Here is a 25,975-nt window from a genome sequence, read left to right as displayed (position 1 = left end):
AATCATTCAAATCGCACATTCTATGGAATCATTCAAAAACAAAAATGATTTAATAGGCCCTGCAATTTTGGTACATCAACATTTAGTCAATCGTTTTTTTTATTTGAACTGACATCCGGGAATCAGATTACAAATAAGAGACTCAACAGTAATGAGATTAGTAATAAGATTGGAATTAGTTCATAAAATATGATTCATGAAGACATCAATGGGTATGAGAGAAAGAACATATTTTGTGACTTGCTTTTCAACATCCTGACTATGCTGTAAAAATAATTTGTTTAGGACCTTCAAATTGATAGTGTGAATCTGTACCAACTTCCTTGGTAATTTAATAGGCAAAATAAAAATGATTGATACTAATGTGACAGTAGTGGTCTTAATATTTGCCAAGAAGGATAGGAAGTTATTTTATTGTGTCTTTACAGTTGTCACGCAGGACTTGAAAGACAGGGGCGTAGTCCTACATTTTTCCAGTCCCTGTACCAATACTTGGTGAAAGGCCAGCAATATAGGTGAGCAATCAAATACAGCTCACAGCAATGGGGACATTCCGATCTTCCCACCTTTCTGTGATGTAAAAAATAAATCAGAGTTCCGTAGAAGCGCATTGAGTACTTTATTGTGGTATGCAAATGCTTATGACTAATTATTAAACCCAGTTCTAAACCAGTTCATTTTTTGTGATAGACTGTGATCAATCAATGAATCTCTGCAGAATAAGAGGAGCTAAAATATTGTTTATTTAAATAAGCAGTATAACTCATTCTCTTGGTATTTTAAACCATAGCTCAAGAAAGTAAAAACGGATTTGACCACATCACTCACCATAGAACGGCTGTTCAACCACTCCTTTTTTACCCCCGGGGTTAACAAGAGTTAAGAGGAATTAAAATTCTTACAGTATATTTAGGAGCAAATGGAAAACCATGATTAACTGTTTAAAAATACATGGGGGGGGGGCGTTAAAGAGTAACTATACTATACTTACTAAAAATAATTTAGGGGAAACAAATTTTTTGTAAACACAGAAATTCTAAAAATAAAATTGACAGCTCACTGCAACATGAAGTATAGTCAATTACTGGCAAATCTAGCAAAATCTTCCCCGAAAGGTTATTGAAATCCGTGATGTAGAAATGCCTCGTTCTCATTGCTGGCTGGAACCACATTTGTGGGAGTTGGAGAAACTGATTGTGGAAAGCAAGCCAGTTTGATCATTCTAGCTTATGTAGATCCAAATCCGTATATTCCAATTTTGGTTTTCTAGTTTGTAGTCTTTTCATAAGCAGCAGATGCTCTTTTGCGCCCATGGACTGCATGCTTTCCACAAAGACTTCGTCTAAAACAGAGCAGGCTACATGAGGTAAATAGGGTCACTGGCGGCTCTAGGCCGGGGCGAGTCGGTGCTAAAGCACTGTTATTAAAAAGAAATAGGATTATTTTAGCTGTCTGGGAGTATCTGTATGTCACTCAAACAGTGTAAGGTGTTGTTTACTCTAAACAATACTGTTGGCAAGTTCCCCCTCTCAGTAGCAGTGTGGATAGGCCATGACGGTTTAGAAAGGCCAGGGAGGGAGCGCACTGACAGGCGCACACTGTTCACACAAAAAGCAACTCTGAGATAAGCGCCGCACACACAAAAGTATAAAAAACAAAGTTGCCTAATTGTTGCCTAATATGGTTTCCTGTGCAAAGAAATTGGGTGTATTCCTTTTGCACAAATGTGCACTACTGCACCAATGTGACATCTTACCTAACTCCCCAAATAAAAATGTTTTTTATGAACAATTCCCTACACCCACAACGTTCCACCTGAATGGATTTTGTTAATTTGAAGAAATAGTGCACATGTTAACATTAAACTCAATGGATGGGATGAATTCTCTTATTTTACACAAATGGCAGTAAAGAGCCACAAAGAACTAGCAGGGTCTTAGCCAGTCGCTAAATGTGTGCAAAATTCAAGTGAATTGTATAATAATATGACATATGTGAAGCAAACAGCATTCAGGACTGGAAACAGGTATAGTAACTTACTGAAAACAGCTTGAAGAGAGGATACTGGAAGACCTTCCACTTCTTTTCCTTGAAAGTAATTAAAGGAACTTGAACTTTGCTCAGGTACTGTGAGAATAGAAGGATGAGGCCCACTGTCCTGTGGGGAAAATACTCTCAATTACATGCAGACCCTGAACCCTTTCATTTATACAGTTGTGCTCATAAATTTGCATACCCTGACAGAAATACGACTGATCATGCAAAAAATATGTCTTTTATCATATGAAGCCATTTATTATCACATAGTTGTTTGGCTTCTTTTTTAATCATAATGATTACAGAAATCACTCAAATGGCCCTGATCAAAAGTGTACAGACCCTTGAATGTTTGGCCTTGTTACAGAGACACAAGGTGACACACACAGGTGAAAATGGCAATTAAATGTGAATTTCCCACACCTGTGGCTTTTTAAATTGCAATTAGTGTCTGTGTATAAATAGTCAATGAGTTTGTTAGATCTCACGTGGATGCACTGAGCAGGTTAAATACTGAGCCATGGGGAGCAGAAAAGAACTGTCAAAAGACCTGCGTAACAAGGTAATGGAACTTTTTAAAGATGGAAAAGATATAAAAAGATATCTAAAGCCTTGCAAATGCCAGTCAGTACTGTTCAATCACTTATTAAGAAGTGGAAAATTCAGGGATCTGTTGATACTAAGCCACGGTCAGATAGACCAAGAAAGATTTCAGCCAAAACTGCCAGAAGAATTGTTCGGGATACAAAGAAAAACCCACAGGCAACCTCAGGAGAAATACTGGCAGCTCTGGAAAAAGACGGTGTGGTTGTTTCAAGGAGCACAATACGACGATAAATGAGCTGCATGGTTAAGTTGCCAGAAAGAAGCCTTTACTGCACCGGTGTTACAAAATGCCCGACAACACCTTGACACGCCTCACAACTTCTGGCACACTGTATTTGGAATGACAAGACCAAAATAGAGCTTTATGGTCACAACCATAAGTTCTGTTTGGAGAGGGGTCAACAAGGCTTACAGTGAACAGTATACCATCTACCCTGTGAAGCATGGTGGTGCCTCACTGATGTTTTGGGGGGGTGTGAGCTCTAAAGGCACGGGGAATCTTGTGAAAATGTTTGGCAAGATGAATGCAGCATGTTATCAGAAAATACTGGCAGACGATTTGCATTCTTCTGGATGAAAGCTGTACCTGGGACGATCTTGGACAGCATGACAATTATCCTAAGCACAAGGCCAAGTTGACCCTCCAGTAGTTACAGCAGAAAAAGGTGAAGGTTCTGGAGTACAGTCTTCTGACCTTAATATCATTGAGCCACTCTGGGGAGATCTCAAACGTGCAGTTCATGCAAGACGACCGAAGACTTTCCATGACCTGGAGGCATTCTGCCAAGACGAATGGGCAGCTATACCACCTGCAAAAATTCAGGTCATGCAAATTCATGTAAAGAATTCATAGACAACTATTACAAAAGACTGCATGCTGTCATTGATGCTAAAGGGGGCAATACACAGTATTAAGTACTAAAGGTATGCAGACATTTGAACCGGGGTAATTTGATTTTTTTCTTTGTTGCCATGTTTTGTTTTATGATTGTGCAATTCTGTTATGACCTACAGTTGAATGTGAATCCCATAAGAAATAAAAAACGTCTTTTGCCTGCTCACTCATGTTTTCTTTCCAATTGGTACATATATTACCAATTCTCCAAGGGTATGCAAACTTTTGAACTGTAGCTATAATGAACATTTAAATCAGACGATGTTTGTCTCCAGTGTGAGTATTTGCTTCTTATTGTCCTATATTTTACTTATTGGTCACGCCGGGTTAGTGGTTATTACACATTTCAAGTAATGCAAATGCATGTTAAAATAATAAGATCTTAATGGGTTTTAGTGTATAAAAAACTATTCATAGCAGTTGTCAAAAAGTCCTTAACAGTCACCTAGTCTAAAATGCCTACACAAATCAACAGAGTATCAAAGAATATTGTGACATTGGTTTTAATTAAATAGCCATTTTCTAATTAACCACCTGGAGTGAATGGGCTTGAGTATGTCACTGCATACGGATTCGTGATTGTGATACCAGCTCACATCAAAAAACTTCCACCAGAGGGAAATTCAAACTAATCCTGGGTAATCAAACTGAACATCCATATGCAGCTCTGGAAAAAATAAAGAGACCACTGCAAATCAATATTTGCATTGTCCTGCAGGAAAAAACTATTCTCAGAGTTGGGGAACATTGTCAGAGCAGAAGGAACCAGGTGTTCTTCCAGGATTATCTTGTCATTGGCTTGATTCATGCGTCCTTCACAAAGACAAATCTGCCAGATTCCAGCCTTGCTGAAGCATCCACAGATCATCACTGATCCTCCACCAAATATCACAGTAAGTACGAGACACTGTGGCTTGTAGGCCTCTCCAGGTCTCCGTCTAACCATTAGACGACCAGGTGTTGGGCAAAGCTGAAAATGTTACTCGTCAGAGAAGATGACCTTACTCCATTCCTCTACGGTCCAATCCTTATGGTCTTTTGCAAACTTCAGCCTGGCTCTTCTTTGCTTCTCATTAATGAAGGGCTTCTTTCTAGCCTTGAACGACTTCAGCCCTGCCCCTAGGAGCCTGTTTTGAACCGTCCTCTCCATTCACTTCACCCCAGCTGTTGTTTGCCATTCTTTTTGTAGGTCACTTGATGTCATCCTACGGTTGTTGAGTGACATTCGAATGAGTTGACAGTAATCCCGGTCAGTGGACAGTCGTTTTTGCCCTCTGCCAGTCTGTAGTTTAATTGTTCCCAATGTCTGTTGTCTTTGAGATTTTCAGAATGGAAGCAACCTGAAACTCACTGTATCCCTCTGCCAGTAAATCCAGAACACTCTGTTTCCAAACTCAAAGCTTTTCTTTTTAACTCTTTTAACATGCTGAATAGTTATTTTGTTTTATTTTAATCAACAGCCGAGACTAACCAAGGCGGCGGAGCCGTCGGGACAGGCCGGGGAGGCATAGCCGGCGGGGGGTCAGGAGCCGGGAGAGCCGACGGAGGGTCGGTAGCCGGCGGGGGGTCAGGAGCCGGGAGAGCCGAGGGTGGGTCGGTAGCCGGCGGGGGGTCAGGAGCCGGGAGAGCCGACGGAGGGTCGGTAGTCGGCAGAGGGTCCGGAGCCCTCGGCAGGGTGAGCAGCAGCACCACCGTGCCATATATTCTCAATTTCCCATCACTCACAAATGCATCCCGGACTTGTTCTTTGTCACATGTCTTAATCATGCACACCAGGTCCCTATCTACTAATTTGTATGTGTTTAAATGTTTCCCCTCTGCTCCCCACATTGTGGATCATTGTTATTGTCAGTTCGTCTTGTGGTGAGTGTTACATGTATATACTGTTTGAAGATTTCTTGTTAAGACGCGTTGTCACGCACTTTATTTTCACCGCCACCATGGGCCACTCGATCCACAACATTGACATGGGCTACTTTACTTAATACACGCTTGTTATGTAACATCTTGTCATTTTCCCAGCTCTCTCTGCACTAGCCAGAGTTTCGATGGAGGGGGGAGGTGTGACTGTCACCAGTGTACAGGCCGTTGAAGAAAGAAAGGGCGACTAGAATGGAAGAACTGGTATCAAACAAATGTGGGCCTAGAAGCTCAGTGGAAGCTTTGCACCTTCTGGAAAACATTCTACACCAGCAGCAGCTACTGCCTCATCGTGTCTCAGCTAAGCCCCTGGGTGTCCAAGGGGAGACAAGGTGGTAAGAACGAGAGCGAGAAAAAGAGCACTAAGCTAAATGGAATGTGGCTGATTAGTAGGGACAGGAGGAGGATGAGCCAACCCTTTTAAAACCCACCAGATTTTCTCCTTGTAATGAATTTACGACATTAACCAGATACTCCCACCAGTCTGCTGTAAATAAAGACACATTTTACAGGGATTTTGCTGGGGTCGGGGTGAAAAGGTCAAGGAGAGGTCAAGGTAGTGTAGCTGTGAGCTTAATGGCGATGGCACATTGAAGTCATTTGGGTGCATTTTGAGTTTTGTCAGATTAACCAGTACAGGGCAGAGGATTGGCATTTGCGTGGCAAAAGCAAGGGCATAAGCCGCTGGTCTGTTTATGGTCAATATACTGTATGGGGAGTTGGGAGGAAGGTACTATATTGGTGATTTAAGGACGAGTTGAAAGGCATGACTATGGAAGCTATTATTGTAATAAATATAACCTGATTGGGAACGGTGGGTAAATTAAAGATATGTCTCGGGATAAAATTGCGTATATTCTTATTGGTTACTTAGATCAGTACACACATGCTGATAGATTCAGCTTTGGCAAAAAAGGTGGCAAAAACTGAGCTTCCATAGGCCTACAAGTAGGCTTGGTCTGATACACATTGATCCTAAACATCTAAAGGGATGGATCACTATCTGGCTCATATTACTTAAGATTAGATCATCTCTAGGTTGCATGGGCCACAGAACTAGTTTCAACTTTGAACTTTGATGGCTTCAAGCAAACAGATTCAATGCCCGCATCCCCAAACAACCAATTTGATACCTCTGTGACCATGCATTAGACAAACAACCAACCAAAAGTCAACTTTCACAAGAATATAATCAAAAGCATTTTACTTACAGGGCTGCTATTCCCCAGTGAGCTCCAGACTTCTTCCCTGCCTCTATGAAGAGAGACAGCCCAATGAGGTTGATGGTGGGAGCGATTGCAAGGGGCCCAATAAACTTCAGCACCAGACCCACTAGACCAGACAAGCCCAGGACAAGCTGAAGCAAGGAGGACACCAGGATAGCCCCCTGAATCTTTCAATGATAAAGGAAAGGGATTAGCGTGAGACGGCATTCGTTTATTCTTGTAAAGTCTTTCTTGTTTGCATTCCCACATCTATCAACGTCTTAACTCTCTCATGAAATGTCAAATGAAACTGACTTAACCTGTTATTTTTTCCAAGTAAAATATGTATTGTATGTATATACTGTTATTTCTTCGTCATTGCTAAACTGCAGATTTGTTCTATTTAATGTTTTGACTAAAAAACAAACAGCCACACCATGCAGGCCCTGAATTTCTCACTAATTAAAGTAATTCATCTTTTCTAAGCCCTGAAGTACTAAGCAAGCCTCCCTTAAAGAGGCAGTATACTATATTATGACTCTTACCTCAGGGCTTATATCTTTGAAAATCTGTGATGTCTGAAAATAAGTGTGGCCAGATGCTGCATGGATTTACATCAACATTTTTCTTTTTTAATGAAAGAACTAAATAGTAATAATAAATACTTTATTTGCATAGTGCTTTTCTAGTATAATTACACAATGTTCTTTACACACAATAAGCAAAAAATATAAATACATTAAAATATTAAGAAAAAAAAAATATAAAAACATACATATATGTTAACATACATACATATAAAAAGAATAAACAAAATACAAAATCACAATGCTAAAATATTCATAAAAGCCATCTTATAAAAATTAGTTTTTAGGTAAGATTTAAAAGAATGCACTGACGTAGGTTGTTCCAGAATCTACGGGCCCGTATAGTAAAAGCCCAGGTCACTTTAGTTTACAGTGCAGACTCCGGAACAGCCAGAAGTACATTTTCAGCTGATTTGAGAGGCCTAACAGTGCAGTATGGGTTGAGCATGTCACTAATGTAATCAGCTGTCAGAACATGGAGTGCCTTAAAAGTGATAAGTAGAATTTTAAAGTCTACTCTGAACTTCACCGGTAACCGAAGTAGTGCTGCCAACCCTTGGGTTGTATGAGACCTTGATTTAACCCTTGTAAGAGGTCTGGCAGCTGAATTCTTTACAACTTGGAGTTTACCTAGTGACATTTACTCGAGGCATGTAAACAAACCATCACATTAGTCTAGGGGAGATTAAATAAAAGCATACAGTGGGGAGAACGAGTATTTGATACACTGCCGATTTTGCATGTTTTCCCACTTACAAAGCATGTAGAAGTCTGTAATTTTTATCATAGGTACACGTCAACTGTGAGGGACGGAATCTTTTAAGTAATTCATTTGCATTTCATTGCATGACAAAATAGTATTTGATACATCAGAAAAGCAGAACTCAATATTTGGTACAGAAACCTTTGTTTGCAATTACAGAGATCATATGTTTCCTGTATTTCTTGACCAGGTTTGCACACACTCCAGCAGAGATTTTGGCCCACTCCTCCATACAGACCTTCTCCAGATCCTTCAGGTTTCAGGGCTGTCGCTGGGCAATACAGACCTTGAGATGCTTCTTACGGAGCCACTCCTTAGTTGCCCTGGCTGTGTGTCATTAGATGGCGTTAGATGGCGTCTGGAACTTTGGAGAGGTGTTCTCTTCACGGATCAATCCCTGTTTTCACTGTACAGGACATCAGCAAACCTCTCACCCACACAACGCCATACACGCTTTGCCATCTGCCCTGTACAGTGAAAACAGGGATTAATCCGTGAAGAGAACACCTCTCCAAAGTTCCAGACGCCATCGAATGTGAGCATTTGCCCACTCAAGTCAGTTACGACGACAAACTGCAGTCAGGACGAGACCCCGATGAGGACGACGAGCATGCAGATGAGCTTCCCTGAGACGGTTTCTGACAGTTTGTGCATAAATTCTTTGGTTATGCAAAACGCTTGTTGCAGCAGCTGTCCGGGTGGCTGGTTTCAGACGATCTTGGAGGTGAAGATGTTGGATATGGAGGTCCTGGGCTGGTGTGATTACACATGGTCTGCGGTTGTGAGGCCGGTTGTATGTACTGCCAAATTCTCTGAAACGCCTTTGGAGACGGCTTATGGTAGAGAAATGAACGTTAAATTAACGGGCAACAGCTCTGGTGGTTATTCCTTCAGTCAGCATGCCAATTGCACGCACCCTCAAAACCTGCGACATCTGTGGCATTGTGCTGTGTGATGGAACTGCCTTTTATTGTGGCCAGCCTAAGGCACACCTGTGCAATAATCATGCTGTCTAATCAGCATCTTGCTATGCCACACCTGTAAGGTGGATGGATTATCTCTGCAAAGGAGAAGTGCTCACTAACACAGATTTAGACAGATTTGTGAATAATATTTGAGAGAAATGGGCCTTTTGTGTACATAGAGAAAGTCTTAGATCTTTGAGTTCAGCACATGATAACTTGGGGCAAAAACAAAAGTGTTGCGTTTATAATTTTGTTCAGTGTAAATACATTTGATTGATTTCCTATATTAATTTATTTTGTGTATGAGTTGATTCAGGGACCTACAGTAACGTAATTGAATGTTTATACACAGTTTATACACGGATTATGAAAACTGTAACATTTCGGTTTAAGCAGGATGCAAGGTATAGAGTTAAAGGACAACAAAAAGGTTTTAACAACAAAACTGAGGTGGCTAAAAACATGAAAACACCAGGAACAACGGAACAAGGTAGGCAGGCAGCAAACAGACCGATGGCAGCCAACACACACACAATAACTCAACAAGGGCTGAACAGACCTGGGCAGACTAAACAGGGAGCTAACCAGAGAACAAAAACAGAACCTAACAAACAAAAAAAATCATCCACAGATGAAAATGTTTTCCTACATGGGTGCGGCTTATACACAATCTACATCACATGTTTAAAACTGTTTCCACCGGCGAATATTTTCACAGATGACTGCTTGACGACGTAGAGGTCTCAGAAAACAGTAATTGAAACAAGCATACGGATCTCACTCAACGGATGCGATGCCCCATGAACTCAAATGCGACCAGCACAGCCTTGTGGACCAGTCATGCTCTTGCACTGTTCATAGCTATTGTTGAACTCTTATCAGTCGACATCATCCCATCAACTTCAGCAGAAAGTAACCCGTTGAATTTAAACCTACAAGTGCCCCGACGTAACAAGCTAATATTATAGGTAGTTAATAATCTAGCTAACATAGTAGTAGCAAGTTAGTCGTATTAATGGTCACGTTAGCACAAATAACTATAACGTCAGTGTTTGATAACATTGTTGTCTAATGAAAAGTCATGTATAAATGACTAAATCATTATATAATAGTTGACTAAATCATTTCACAACCCAAGAGAAGTCACTGTAAATGACTCCCCTTCGAAACATTTCGGGTACATGCTGTGGGATTTGCAGCAGATGCCGAAGCGAAGGTACATAGTTTCACCATTTTGAGCCTTTATGACAAAAGCTTGACGAACATTCTTCAAGTAGTAAAGTGAACTGCTATGGTGGGATTGGACAAGGACCGTTTGGGGGAGGGGTATTGCGAAAGGTCAATTCTCTGGGCAAATGCTGTTTGTATTTGGGTGCAGTTAGTATATGGGTTTGTTAACTATGGCAAGCCGTTTTAACTGTTCGCTAAACTGGATATTCCTTACAGATATCTGCAACATAATTTCGCCTAGTCAAAACTCCAATTCAAGATAGCTATAACGTCATTCTGACTAGTCACAACAGCAGTTGGAGATATCTGTAATTCAGTTTTGACTAGTCAGTTTTAAACAACTATTGCCATTCATGTCTATGAGGTTTCTCATTACAGATATCTTTAAATCAGTTGCAGATATCCGCAATGTCTATTGTTGATATCTTCAACTGAATTCTGACTAGTCTATCATTTAATTCTGACTAGTCACAATGCCAGTTCAAGATATCTTGAATCTCCATCAATTTAAGATATCTAGATTGTTCTTTTGCGATATCTTAAACAAAGTTTTAACTAGTCATAAATCAGTTGAAGATATCTGAAACTAGAATAACAGCCAGTCATTATCAAGTTATAGATATCTTCAAATGAATTTTGATGGGAGATATCTCAAATTGGAGATTTGAGAACTTTAATTCTGCCTAGTCAAAATGTAATTACAGATATCTTGAATTGGGGTTTTAGTTAATTAGGCAAAATTACGTTGCGGTTAGTTTCACGTAGGGGTCAGGTGCGGAAATGAGTGGCTTGCTTGTATTCAAACATGTTACTACTATTCCACCGTATGGCAAGCATTAACCGCCATGTCAGACCTGCTTGAGGCCGAAGTTCTAGTTTTTGACATTATTTTTAAGGCTACAGGCAGTGCACGACAGGCGCATTTATTAAGAACTACAGATTTACTTTCTTTAAAAAAAATTATGAATAAAAAATTGTTCGCCACAAAATCCCCGATGATAAGCTCGTTCTATTTCATGACATTTTTTAACTATTCTATCCACAACTGAAACCGCTACTGTTGCTAAAACCTAAATGCGTTGCTGGGCCAATATGATCTGATGCTTCGCATGTGAAACGTCATGCAAAAAAAATTGAAATTGTCATAATGACGTTTGAGATATCTGCAACTATTATTTTGTCTAGTCAAAACTAAATTACAGATATCTTCAATATCCATTTGGGATGTGTAACGACTCGAGTGTCGTTTTCAGCGAGGTCATTGCTGATATCTGTAATTCACTTTTGACTAGTCAAATTGACTACTAATAATTCATTTGTACCTAATGTTTTTTTGTACAGTATTCCGGTACCTAATGTTAGATGTAGACACTTGGCAATGAGGCCAAAACTTGAAACATACAGTACCTCTCTCATACGGGACTTCCACACCTCATCAGAGTCAATTAGCGGAGCTCCAGTTGTGTTTTGAAGTGATATGGTAGCGGGGGCAGGGCAACGCCATTTAGGCAGGGCAAGGATAGCCAGCGTTGGGGTGATCAAGCTAAAAGTCCCCCCCTGGAGGATCGGCAACCTGTGGAGAGAAATGAGGCAACAAGAAGAATGGTCTGAGCAAAAAAAAACGTTTAGAGATCACACAGGCGCCCCGGGGATTGTTAAAGTATTGCTCCAGTCATTTGAAGTTGCGCTCACACGGGCTGATGCCGGCACAACATCCATTACTCATGACGCACACACACCTGTACAACACATGCTTGCCGCACATACACTTCATAACTTCATAACCAGAGTTCATTTTTAATGCGCATTGATAACGCTTACACGTGTACATACTGCAAATTCTGCCGTTGTATTGTATCTGGATTTTATTAGTGTCATCTTTATTAGTAGTGTTATCAATAATGTTTTGTTATACTTCTTTATCTTTTTATATTTAAATGTAATCTCTATTGGCTGTATTTCTATTGTAGTTGCGCTGTTATGAAGGAAACAAGTGAGCATTTGTTTTTGTGACCTGCTCATTCGACAAAATACAACTTGATGGAAGATACGCTATGTAAAAGAAATATATATTTTCTGTGTCTGTGTAAAAACGGTCAAATGCATAAGATCCCTGAGGTTTTATTTTGTCATGTTATCCTTAGCAAAATCTCCAATGTCAAACTATCAAAATCAGGAGTTTCCAAATTTTCTTACATTTCAAATGTCAGAGCCCCATTTATATTTTTATTTGATTTTTTCTATATTCAACACTCCAAAAATGTTATGTAATTTGAGGTACCTGTGATTTTTCTTTTCAAGTAATAACAATAATAACATCAACCCAACATTGTTATGAACATGTTAATCAACCCTCAACTTAATGACAGATATTCTCTTTTATAGAAAGCGCTGAAATTAGTTTATAGAGACAGTCACACTTCATATATACATCAAAGGTCACCATCTGTGACTACAGTATACATTACAAAATGGGATACTTCTCAACTCAAACTGAACTAAATAGAGTTATGTGTATGATATTTACATGGCCCCAGTTATCTGATCAGATGTGAGGTATCACACCTTGGGGACCACAGAAACCTCCAATTACACAATGTTGACAGACAGGAAATGTGGCGACGAGTAGAGCCCTCACTTCGTTATGCGTATGATAGCTCCCTCTGAGACACACTCGAAGAGTGGGGCCATAAACATAAATTACTATAATTCCTGACGACTTCCATGGAGAGCATGACCAGTCAAATGTCATATTCAAGGACAGATATTTTAAACCAACCACGTTTTGTGTATGGGCCAATAACAGCTGTGTACGGGTTGTGCAGAGAAGAGGTTTAATAGAGCTGGTGAACAGCAGAATGTCACTGTGGTGTGGACAGACGGTTTGCTTTGAGCTTCCCCTAGTCCATCACAAAAAGACAATGTCCCGTACGTGAAATACCAACACAGCTTCTTAGAAAAAAATTCAAGGTCACAGGAGAAGCCCTTTGAGTTTTTTTTTTGTCCTAGACTGGACTTAATCTGAGTCCATGAAATTAACCCTTCGGGTCATACTGACCACTAATCCTGCACCTGGGCTCTTCTGCTGTAACGCTAGTGGAATCGACATAAGGTTTACCTCATTAAGAATTCTGAAACTGTGTAAGTCTAAGATAACGCCCAACTAATGTACATTAGGAAGAGAGAGGGTTAATAAAGGATTGCCTAGATGGGTAATAAAGACAAAGATAAATGTTTGTGTACAGATCTGTTTTGGAGTTTAGATGTGTACACAATTGTTTGTTTTCACACACATTATTTTCTTCTTCTAAACCTGTTGGGATTTAAATCCTGGATGCTGATTGGCTGTTAGCCGCAGTATATGAACTGTATACCACCAGTATGACATAACTTTTTTCTGCACTTATTGCATTGGTTATCGGTTCCGGGGTCTGTGATTTAGAGCCAATATACCACGGCTAACCTCTGTGTCCAGGCAATCCACAATGTGTCGTGCCTAAGAACAGCTCCTTGCCGTGGTATATTGGCCATTTACCACACCCCTCGTTCCCTATTGCTTACTTTGACAGTAGATCTGTCTATGCACGAGAAGGAAATACCAAGAGGACTAGCTACCTGGTTCCAATAGTGGTCTGAAGCAGTGTGCACACACCCGACACAAAGAATATGGTGGAGATGAGTTGGCTCTTGGCAGCGTTGTTGTCTTGTATGCAGAGAGGCTCGGCCAGGATGAGCGGTATTGCAATAATGCCTCCAAATGCTAGGATGTAATGCTGTTGAAGGGACCAAAGGGTGTGAACATACTGGTCTGAGTCTAATTGTGAAAACAGTGAAAACGTAACAAGGAACAAGGCATGAAACAAGTACCTATCCTTAATTGATATCGCCAACACTTTTATTAGGCTATTGTTGTAGCGAGGCTAGTTTCGTATTTCTCTTTTCATCATTAGCTTTCATTCCAACCTGTTTGAAGGTTCTCACGTGACACATTCATAATTTGGATAACACAGATGCTGGCCTTGGCTAGTTGCCTACAATGACCTGGGAGATCACAAAAATGTTGTACCATTACAAACAACGTTTCAATACCAGCAGTGTGAAGCGATATTGGGTAAGTGACAACAATGTGGTATGCATGATCATTTAATTGGCTATATCAGCTCCTGTGTCGCTTCGCCTCAGGTGTTTAACATGCAGCTCTTCAAACGGTTTGTTAGGCAATACTAGCCTCAGGCATGACAGCGTCTGAGGTTGGTGATTGCCCAGAATTAACATAGCTCAGTTAGAAACAACCTTATTAGTTCATACAGACATTAGGTTGAGAGTTGAAGGGCTGGTCAATTGATGGCTTTTAAATTACACCTTTCATGTAGTTTGACTGCACCTCCTATTCTTGCTTAGTTTGCAAGCACTCGTTTTGTGTGTACGTGTTAGATCATGAAGTTGTAATGGCCAATGTCTCTGAATCTCTTAAGTTTTTAACATATAATCGGTTCCCTCCGATCACGAAGCTGTATAAAAGGTGTAGGATAGGCAACTTTGTAAAAGTTTAACCAATTTGTAGATTTGCACCCAAATCATAATTTTCTAATGTTTTCTAACGTTTATTATCAGGAAAGAAAGTTATGTGTTTCACATAACACAATGTGTCTTTAATAAGGTCTTATTTTGTAAGGTCTAAAACAACGTAATTACAATATATATTGAGGGGGACACATTACCCCCAATATTCAAATATGCTCACAGGCTGTTCCGGGGAGGGGAATGTAATGAGTGTTAAGCAGGCTATTTTGCTGTTGATTGTTATAGTTCTAACATCAACACGTTATTTTGCGCTTGAACTGTAATTGTGGAAATAAATAATATTTTGCTAAAATTGTCAGTAATTGCATGGAGCGTAAACAAAAGTATTCGTTGAAAAAGGGCCAATTTGCCAGTGCTAATCAATCAACCGTCACTAATGTTATCTATCATAGCTGTTACCTGGAAGGCTAATTAGCCACACATTCAGCCAGCGACCAGCAATGGTGCTCATGTGCGTATTCAACTAACGTTTAATGTCTTACGTGAAGGATTTTGTTAGATTTGTCAGAAAGCCCACGTATGAGTAAAGTGTTAATAATTTATGTTGCGCTTCATGTGTAAAATATGCAGACAGTAATCGTTTTCCTTGATTGCATATTCGTGTAGTATTCTGTATAGTTGCACATGCTTACTGTACGATAAATAGCATTATTAATGTTCGCTTGATTAAAGTGCAAGTAGTTTTATTAGTCAACTCATTCAGTGTCATCATGAGCACGAGGAAGGGTGGCAGTGACATTCATCAGTTTTTTGGGCAGCCTCAGAAAAGAAAAGCTGAGAGCAGTGAAAAAATGAGTACCAGTCACATGATATACACAATAAGTGAGTCAATATTAATTGATACAATAATCTTTGCCATTCAGATCAGAAATGGTTAGTAATCCATTCTTGAACATCATGGCAAGAAACAACTTGTCATTTATTTCATGTTCACTCTGATGCGTAAAGAGTAAAGAAAGAGGGAGAGAGAGAGAGAGCATGAGGATGCCAACAGGACAGGGAGAGCAGGTGACATGGAGGGGAGTGAGAAAAGGAGCAAATATTGATGACCGATCTGTTATCGCCATGTTGGTGTTTTTCCAACGACATCATAATTCATGTTGGCAAAACTGAGGTTAGGCTTAGGTTAGGTTCAGGCACAGGTGTCTCTGATGTTAGGGTTAGGTCAAAGGGCGGGGAGCATCGGAATATTCTGTCTTTGGACTGGTGTAACCAACTAACTACTGGTCAGTTGGAGCAACATTAATTAGGATTTTGTAGGAACAACAACAACACAATGATATCAGATTATGTGAATATTTATGGTTAAGAGTCTTGTAAATATTTTAAACACTTTTTAATGTTTTTCTGGGGGGACCTGCAGACCCCCAGCTGATTTGGTCCCCCCCAATGTTGACTCCACGGCTACGGCCTTGGTCTAAAACTCAAACACACACTCGTGCCACACTCGTCACATTTCTCAGCATGTTTTACAGCAAATACATTTTTACATTTTTGTGTAAGTATTGTATATTGATTGACAAATGAATACATTTTGCAGCAAATGTTACTTGGACTAATTGCCCCCGTTGGTAAAATAATTGTTCCAGTTGAGATGCTTTTGTTATGGAGTTATATTCTTTAACTAAGCAAACCCCTCCAGTTTTTCAGTATGCAGCTTGTAAGTGACAATTCCCAAATACTACTCTGGCTTTACTACTCTGGCTTGGTTGCAACAGAAGTGACGGTTCACTTTAGAAGTGCATAATGACTGCTGTGCAACATAAACTGGAATAACACTTTCACTAACGGGTGGCCAAATAACTGAAAGCCACACCCTCTCTTAGCCATGTCTTAATACGTTGTCCCAGTGTGCCGTGCCCTTTTGAGTTATTTGAGTTAACAATCATGATACTATTAGTGAGTTATTGGCACGGCTGTTGAAAACCTTGACTTCTGGTAGATATTAATGCACAATATTAAAGATAAAGAATACTTTAGAAGCCTTTATGTTTTTTTTAGGCCTAAATCCAATGATGCCATGTTAAATCAACACTATTGGTGTTGAAAGTGGTACATTATATGCACTGGAACCAGTTTTAACATTAATATTGTACTAACACACTTTTGTCTTTGGGACATCACAAATTGATGTATGTCATTAAACGTATTAGTTATGTACAATACCCTGCGTTATTCAAAAGGTTTTATTGTAAGGGCCTGGTCCTATACATTAATTAAGAGCAAAACTAATGAGGCTTTTAGTTTTTTATGAATTTGTACAATATAGTACATTTTGACGCTAATATCTGTGGTTATTTGTAGTTCGGAAAGCAAACCTACAGCTTATTAGTGAGATTGATCACCAGAATTTGTTAAAAAAAAACATATATTTTAATTGTCCAGTATCTCTTGCAGAGCATTCCATAGACTGGGAGTATAAAAGCTGCCTCTCCGGTTAGTCCATGGTTTTGCAATAGTTAAAATGGCAGTGGCAGAGGATCAATGGGACCTACTGGGTATATAACTAAATGCCAGTGGCAGAGGATCTATAGGACCTACTGGGTATACACTCACCTAAAGGATTATTAGGAACACCTGTTCAATTTCTCATTAATGCAATTATCTAATCAACCAATCACATGGCAGATGCTTCAATGCATTTAGGGGTGTGGTCCTGGTCTAGACAATCTCCTGAACTCCAAACTGAATGTCAGAATGGGAAAGAAAGGTGATTTAAGCAATTTTGAGCGTGGCATGGTTGTATGCGGCAGTCCTGTATGCGGCAGTCCTGTGGCGAAAATGCCTTGTTGATGCTAGAGGTCAGAGGACAATGGGCCGACTGATTCAAGCTGATAGAAGAGCAACTTTGACTGAAATAACCACTCGTTACAACCGAGGTATGCAGCAAAGCATTTGTGAAGCCACAACACGCAGAACTTTGAGGCAGATGGGCTACAGCAGCAGAAGACCCCACCGGGTACCACTCATCTCCACTACAAATAGGAAAAAGAGGCTACAATTTGCACGAGCTCACCAATATTGGACAGTTGAAGACTGGAAGAATGTTGCCTGGTCTGATGAGTCTCGATTTCTGTTGAGACATTCAGATGGTAGAGTCAGAATTTGGCGTAAACAGAATGAGAACATGGATCCATCATGCCTTGTTACCACTGTGCAGGCTGGTGGTGGTGGTGTAATGGTGTGGGGGATGGCACACTTTAGGCCCCTTAGTGCCAATTGGGCATTGTTTAAATGCCACGGCCTACCTGAGCATTGTTTCTGACCATGTCCATCCCTTTATGACCACCATGTACCCATCCTCTGATGGCTACTTCCAGCAGGATAATGCACCATGTCACAAAGCTCGAATCATTTCAAATTGGTTTCTTGAACATGACAATGAGTTCACTGTACTGAAATGGCCCCCACAGTCACCAGATCTCAACCCAATAGAGCATATTTGGGTTGTGGTGGAACGGGAGCTTTGTGCCCTGGATGTGCATCCTACAAATCTCCATGAACTGCAAGATGCTATCCTATCAATATGGGCCAACATTTCTAAAGAATACTTTCAGCACCTTGTTGAATCAATGCCATGTAGAATTAAGGCAGTTCTGAAGGCGAAAGGGGGTCAAACACAGTATTAGTATGGTGTTCCTAATAATCCTTTAGGTGAGTGTATAATTAAATGCCAGTGCCAGATGACCTGAGGCACCTAGTAGGTATATAACTTAATGCCAGTGGAAGAGGACCTGAGTGACCTACTGGGTATATAACTAAATGCCAGGGCCAGAGGACATGAGGGACCTACTGGGTATATAACTTACTGGGTATATAACTAAATGCCAGTGGCAGAGGAACTGAGGGACATACTGGGTATATAACTAAATGCCAGTGGCAGAGGAACTGAGGGACATACTGGGTATATAACTAAATGCCAGTGGCAGAGGACCTGAAGGACCTACTGGGTATAAAACTAAATGCCAGTGCCAGAGGACCTGAGGGACCTACTGGGTATATAACTAAATGCCAGTGCCAGAGGACCTGAGGGACCTACTGGGTATATAACTAAATGCCAGTGCCAGAGGACCTGAGGGACCTACTGGGTATATAACTAAATGCCAGTGGCAGAGGACCTGAGGGACCTACTGGGTATATAACTAAATGCCAGTGGCAGAGGACCTGAGGGACCTACTGGGTATAAAACTAAATGCCAGTGGCAGAGGACCTGAGGGACCTACTGGGTATATAACTAAATGCCAGTGGCAGAGGACCTGAGGGACCTACTGGGTATATAACTAAATGCCAATGTCAGAGAATTGAGGTGCACAATTTTATATCAGGTGTAACGTGTGTGCTCCGTCTCTTTTTTTGACGTGAGACTTGGGCAAGAAGGCATCAGTTATCGTTAAAACACCACTTTTATATTCTTCGGAATCTATGTCGGGAAACGACAACTGGTGATTTCAGCCGGAATAAGACTGTGGTGGTACAGTGCACTGGCCACTGCAAGGGAGCAGTGAATGGTGTGTCATTATGACTGGGTCAGGGTGCCTCAGTACATTCAGGTTACACCTGTCCTGATGTACTTATAAATATGAACCATATGAGGACGTCTGTTTTGGGATCAAGGCAAGTTCGGAAAAACTAAATTTACACCAGTTAGGAACATTTCTTTAGTAAACATACAGTTGCACTCCTTATCGCAAAATTGCATTTCGAAGGGCATGTTACCATTACTGCAACAACATTAGCTGTTAATGACATTGCCAAAGCCTTGATTGAGAAATCGCATTGTGTTGTTTTATTTCAACAGTATCAAAGGCTTTTGATACTGTTGATCATTCCATCTTGCTATAAACTGACCTCATTAGGCCTGATGACAACAGATCGGATCCAATCAGAATTCCTTGTAGTTGACAAAGGAGTTCCCCAGGGTTCAATATTAGATCAGTTACTGTGTAGTCTGTACAGTATATATCTGTAGTTCAGTGAGAACATGTAAATACATCTTTCTGCTGATGACACAGAAATGAAGCTGTGCAAGAGATTTTGTGTCAGTGTTGTATTAAGTTGATAGGATGTATGCATGCTTCCGCTTCAGTATTGATGCCTCTGGATTCAGTCTACCGTGCATCTCTGCGCTATATAACTGGTGCGCACTTTAGTACACGTCATTGTCTATCATCATTCAATTGGCCAGGAATCCCTGATTTGTAGGAGGGACAGACTAAATCCACTGATTAATCTATAGATGAAAGTAAAGGTTCAGTAGTGTCAACAATATTACGTTGGACACATTGCCCTAAACTGACATATAGTGCATTCTGTACTCCTCAGAAACTCAAAATTGAAAAGATTGTTTTAGTGTGTTTTTGAAAAAGAAATAGCCGTTAACTGTAGAACGTCTTCACGGCAGGACTTCATGGTGGGGCGGTAACAATCCATTTGCCCACAATTATTTGGCATTGGCTCGTTGTCCGCAGGCTCCATCTTGATAGTCTGGCAAAACATGTTTTATTAGGTTTTTTTGTCTTCTCCAGAACTACTGGACCAATCAATGTCCTACTTTATGACTAACAGGACTAATAGGTCTAACAGGACTAATAGGATTAACAGGACTAATAGGATTAACAGGACTAATAGGTCTAACAGGACTAATAGGTCTAACAGCACTAACAGGACTAATAGGTCTATCAGGACTAATAGGTCTAACAGGACTAATAGGTCTAACAGGACTAATAGGTCTAACAGGACTAATAGGTATAACCGGGCTAATAGGACTAATAGACTAACAGGGCTAATAGGTCTAACATGACAAGGTAGTGGCATTTCAATGTTTGCATCTTAATATGTTGCCTCCATGTGGTCCAGTGGCATTACATTGCATGACAGGGTGTGGCCCCTGTGCTTTTACCGGTCTGTTGGGGTCACATCCTCTTAGGCCTTATCATCCCATAGTAATGTATGTTTTTCAGTCACCAGAAGGAGGACAATAAAAACCAGAGGAAATACATTAGGAGTTTACCGCTTCACTTCTAAAACTCTAACAAAGCTACCCTTAAGAGAGTGGTTTAGTGGTTTTGGACCTAGTGAAGCAGAAGAAAGAAATTCAGGCTGATAGATGTCCTAAAATCTAACACAGATGTTGGCAATCCTCTTTGGATTTATGGATTTATTTTAAAACTACAACTCCAATAATTCAGAGGGGTAAATATCTGGGCTGTGGTCAAGGCTATTGCTATAACCTGCTGAGAGGAACTAAACAGGCCAATTTACCCATGTATAATGGGTAAATTGTGACTGTCTAACTAATTTACAAATAAATATGATTTTGTTATTTATGATGTTAGGTGATTTGTTGATCAGTTTCCTGAAGAGCTTGTGGTACTCACATACTATGACCGATTGGCATTGTGGGGAGACAAAGCCAGCATAGCAGAGAAGTCCACCTCTACTAATAGAATAAGAAAATGCTGTTTCTAGAAACATTCTGCATTGTTCCCCAGGGCACTGAGTTTCCTGCAAGGACTGCGCTGATATATTTTCTGCACCATTAACTCTCCGGATGCACAAACATGAAATGTCTTTTCACAAGACCCACCTCTCATATAGTAAAACAAATAAACCAACAACACAATGCTTCGTTAAAGTAACTACATTTTGAAAAGGAGGTGGACACACGCACAATACTCCCTAAAGCAAAATAATTTTTGGACAACTCTCCTGACTACATTATATTTAGAATTTCCCTAAGTTAAAAACATTCACTGGAACCTACCAGCCATAAGGACCTCCATAACACTGCTAATGCTAATTAAGGCCAGGGTTGCATTATCTGAGAAGTGTGCACTGTTAAATTCAACATAAATATGTGATTTTGAAAATACCAGTTTATTTAACCTTCATTTTAAAGTCTGACTGTGACCATTATCTTTTCTCACAAGTGATTCCTGTATGGGTTTGGCAACACAGGCTTCTATGTTTCAATAGCAAAGCTAAGTCAGAAGATGACGTGGTCTGACTTTTTATACAAAATGGGAGATTTCCAATACAAGAAACGGTGATGAAAATATAAAAAAACCCATAAAAACCTGTCAGAAAAAGAAGTGGCAGCCGTACTGCCACTTAAATAGGCGTGCAGTAAGACTAACGAAACCCTTCATGCCGGGGTCATATGTAGGGGCGTTGTCAAGAAATAGGGTGGAAATGGAGTGGTGAAACATCTGTTAAATCTCCTTCCTGGGACTAATGGGCCCCCTTCCTGACCTTTTGAGTTTCTAGCGTATTTGATATTCTCTCAGGTCTTCCAGAATGATCCGGTCAATGCCATACAACCGACCTTCTTGTTAAGGGTCTCCACCAACTACTCATCCTTATGGGACAACGTAGGATAGGGGCTGTTTCCTTTCCATTACAGGTATTTCGCATGGTGGGAGTGGTGGCTGACAGGACCATAATACTGCTGAGAACCGACATGCTGAACTATTTTCAAGAAATCTTAGATGGTGTAAAGGTCATAGGCGGTAGAGTTAAGTGTAAGCTGCTTCTGTCAATTCAGGAAGTAAACTGACCTTCCAGGTATCCTGTTTGCCTCCCTTTAGTGATATCCTAAACGTATTGAAATGGAATTTATCCCAACTCTGGTAGATAACACAGGCAATGGCCGGCGTGGTGTAGTTCCCTTACCTGGAACCCCAGCAGGATGCACAAATACCATGGTGGCCTATCATTGATGGAGTACACCAGGTCCAAACCTTTGTTCTCATCCTCCAGACATTCATTCAGCCCCTCTGTGTGATCAATGTCAATTGATTGCTGATTTCCTTCTGGGCCCTGTGGCGGGGAAAAGAGAAGTGAAGTTGCCTCAAAAGTTGGAATTTGCCTTTTAATACATAATCTTTTCAAACTCGGTTTGTCAAAATATGTCCCATATTAGGCTTTTTAGCCCCCCCCCCACCCCCCCCACCCAACATAGCCCCCCACGCATCTTCCATGCGTTTGGCATCCACAGCACCAACTGCTCTAAACATCTTTCCGTGGGCATGTGGATACACCTCGCTGGTATGCTTTCACCTTTCAGTGTGAGGACACAGGTATAATATTGAAACTGAAGACTGTAAACGTTGCAATGGCAGGTTTGATTGAACACCAGTATAAGTATAGTTTTTCACATATCATTTCTCTCAATAGAATGTTTTTAATGATTACATTGCATTTCGGAAAAAAAGCAAAAGCTAAAACAAGGTTCAACTTTAGGGGCATTAATTATCTCCCTTCAACATTCTTTGATGTAAAATTCACTTTAAAGAAGCAGCATATGCCATAGACTAAAAGAGAAAATATGAGCAGTCATGAGCAAAGCCGTCAATTACATTCTCTATAATGTATGCTGACACATTTTGTCTGAGGCCTGGAATCAATCAAACATGTTATGAAGCACCGACCGATTCTCTGATATTATACGACCACATGGAAAAAGGTAAACCCAGTACCATGGGGTACTGGCGCTAATGTGGAACGGTCATAGTGTATGTTCAGTTATTAAAAAAATCCATGTAGCCCAGCCTTGGAGACCCTCTCGTATTTCCTGTCCCATCAAAAGGAAACGTGTGATGTAGGGGGAAAATGTCTAGTAACCCATTCTGACAGTAATCAAGTACCAAAGGTTCAGACAGTTTGCCTGATGTATGACCACTGCCCTAAACTTAAAGAGGTCAGACCCCAAATAGCAAAAATCCCTCAGGTCATATCACCTTCCACACTTAGTGTTGATGTGTGTGTGTGTGTGTGTGTGTGTGTGTAAGAAGCTGATTTTAGAAATTACACAGCAGAGGTTTTAAATCTTAAAATTTTTAAATCAAACTTTGTATTTCACTCCACAGCTCATAGGAGCCATAATGAAAAGTGAACAGCTAGCCATGCAATTGTATTGTATCTAAATGTATTCATAATCAGGTAATCATTTCAGTAGGACCTCTTCAAACCCTTCCAAATGTCTGTTTGAGACCAAAACATTATTTACGCCTCATCTGATATCAGTGGGGTGCCCAGACCACCATTTGCTATTCTTTTGCTGCCATCTAATGGAAGTCCTCTCTGCCTTTCTTACGTGTGGCTCACCATGTGCTCACCACTCCGTACACAATGACAGGAATGTTTCAACTGTTAAATTGAAGGCAGCTTTTCTGGAATGTCGGTGTTTACGGTTGTCATGACACAGAATGTAATGACCCCCTGAGCTCAAGTGGAACCATATTCGTTAGCATGGAGACAGCTGAGTTACTGATGAATCAGGAGATCATGAAGGACATTATCATTATGTAAATATCCCATTTCATATTGACATCTTAAAAATAAGGAATCGATTATTAATGTATTCACTATAGCCCTATTCTAGTCGGTCAGATTACTACACTGTAGTATGTTAACTTAGACTATTAAATAATGTGCTATTGATTTGATTGTGTGATTTAAGTATAGGAATTTACAGTAATTGACGAACGTGGAATTTCTCCAGGTCAAGGTGCAAGGAAAATACCATGCTTTGAAGAAATGTGTAGGTAAATCCACCTTGAATGCCTTATTTCCAATAAACATGTCAATTCATGATAAATGAGTGCTTTGTCTCAGCCAGTAGTTTCTAAAATGACTGTGTGCTGCCAGCTGTTGTTTCAGTTGTTTTGTTTGCTAAGATATGTTGGGGGGAGGAAATGTGGCGTGGGGTGCCTTCCAGCTGTGGGTCGGAAACAAATAACATTGCAATCCAGCTGTATACAATGACATTCAATCCAGAATAAACATAATTGCAATCATTTAACAGCTATAATGCATTCTGATTTGAGTGTAAAACATTTTAGGACTTGTGTGTCATAGATAGGATCAGAACAAACCCTTTTTTTTTCATCATCATCCTGCCTTACTGCCTCTCTCACTCAGTTTTCTAGATGTTAGGTACAATTACCAGTTGAGCTGCTTGCAATTTAAAAATTAGCATTTTAATTTAAGTAAAACAATCAGAGGGAAACAGAACTTTAATAATACAGTATGTATAAAATATTGTAAAAAATATATTTAAAAAAAATTATAAATAAAAAAGAACACAAACAGCACATCAACACACACACTTTCCATGCCACCTGTATGGGAATAATATTTAAAATAATACATGTTTATTTAGTTTTTGTTAACATACTGTATATCTATGTTGTGCTGTGGGATCAAACAATGTTTTCCATTCAGTGGCCCAGTCTGTTTAGTAGGCTCTTGGCAAAATACATTCCACAGTAGCTTAAATCCAGCTCTAGTTTCTAAGGTGAATAACTCAGAGCTTTGTTTTCTTCCCGGACAGCAGTAAACCAGCATGAACCCAGAGGAAACCAATTCTCACATCCCACTTCATGTTCATTTCCTCTTTCAATTCATAACACACACTATGAAAAATAATGAACACTGAACTGAAGGCATTCCCATTACCTTTAGCCATGTCATTTAATATGACGCGACTCCCCGGCTTTTCAGAGGGAGTAATACACCACCTACCCCCCAAGGCAGGTACGCGACTTGACATCTCTGTTGATGTTTAGTAGAAGCGCTGCCCTGAAGGAAGGTACGAGACCTGACGGTTCGGCAGTTGCTTTAAGACAGCAACACAGCACTTACCCCGAAGCCAGGATTGACTTTCCCAAGATCGTTCAGTCCCATCTCAATTTCGGGGTGCTGGATGAGATGCATGCTGCTGCCGGGACAAACAGACAGTGTTGGCTGGACACGGAGTCTCTCAGGGACTCCTCAGACCTCTCGACATGCCACACACTCACACAAAAATACAGAGAAACCCGGTAAAGCATGAAGGGCCACGTCACGTCGTCAAGGAAACCGCATCGCTCTCACTGCTAACCGTTCATATGTGATCCCTCCAAAACCGTTCGGTCGGTCCCTCCCTGCCCCAGTCATGTGTCCTCTGTGTGTGTGTGTGGGGGGGTCTTCTGTCAAGACCCACAGCTTTAGTTATCTGGTCTGCATGGAGTTAATGCCACGCTACACACAAACAAATGCCAACACACACACAAGCGTGCACAAACATGCACATGCACACATGACTCTCACTCCCATACACACACACCCACTCACTCACAATTATCATTGCTGTTACTATTTAAAGTAGTTAGCTGCTCCACAGAGTCTCTATACAACTAAAA

General features: G+C 40.4%; 1 protein-coding gene and 1 long non-coding RNA gene across 2 annotated transcripts in view; one reads left to right on the top strand and one right to left on the bottom strand.

The window, feature by feature from the left end:
• si:dkey-106n21.1 (solute carrier family 23 member 2) overlaps positions 1 to 25,733 on the bottom strand; it is a 41,757-nt gene extending 16,024 nt beyond the window's left edge. Inside the window, 6 exon segments of the mRNA XM_034288206.1 lie at positions 2,041 to 2,158; positions 6,670 to 6,851; positions 11,616 to 11,781; positions 13,824 to 13,981; positions 22,464 to 22,610; positions 25,437 to 25,733. Coding sequence (XP_034144097.1) covers positions 2,041 to 2,158; positions 6,670 to 6,851; positions 11,616 to 11,781; positions 13,824 to 13,981; positions 22,464 to 22,610; positions 25,437 to 25,508 — 843 coding nt within the window. The 5' untranslated portion in view covers positions 25,509 to 25,733.
• LOC105018302 lies at positions 5,363 to 6,760 on the top strand. Its single transcript, XR_828580.2, has 3 exons — positions 5,363 to 5,401; positions 5,561 to 5,793; positions 6,672 to 6,760. It is a non-coding gene; the product is annotated as an uncharacterized LOC105018302 (long non-coding RNA).
• Positions 25,734 to 25,975: the final 242 nt, after the last annotated feature.

The sequence above is a fragment of the Esox lucius genome, chromosome 19 (genome assembly GCF_011004845.1).
Source record: "Esox lucius isolate fEsoLuc1 chromosome 19, fEsoLuc1.pri, whole genome shotgun sequence".
NCBI classification, from domain to species: domain Eukaryota; kingdom Metazoa; phylum Chordata; class Actinopteri; order Esociformes; family Esocidae; genus Esox; species Esox lucius.
This window is presented reverse-complemented; position numbering and strand designations above follow the sequence as displayed.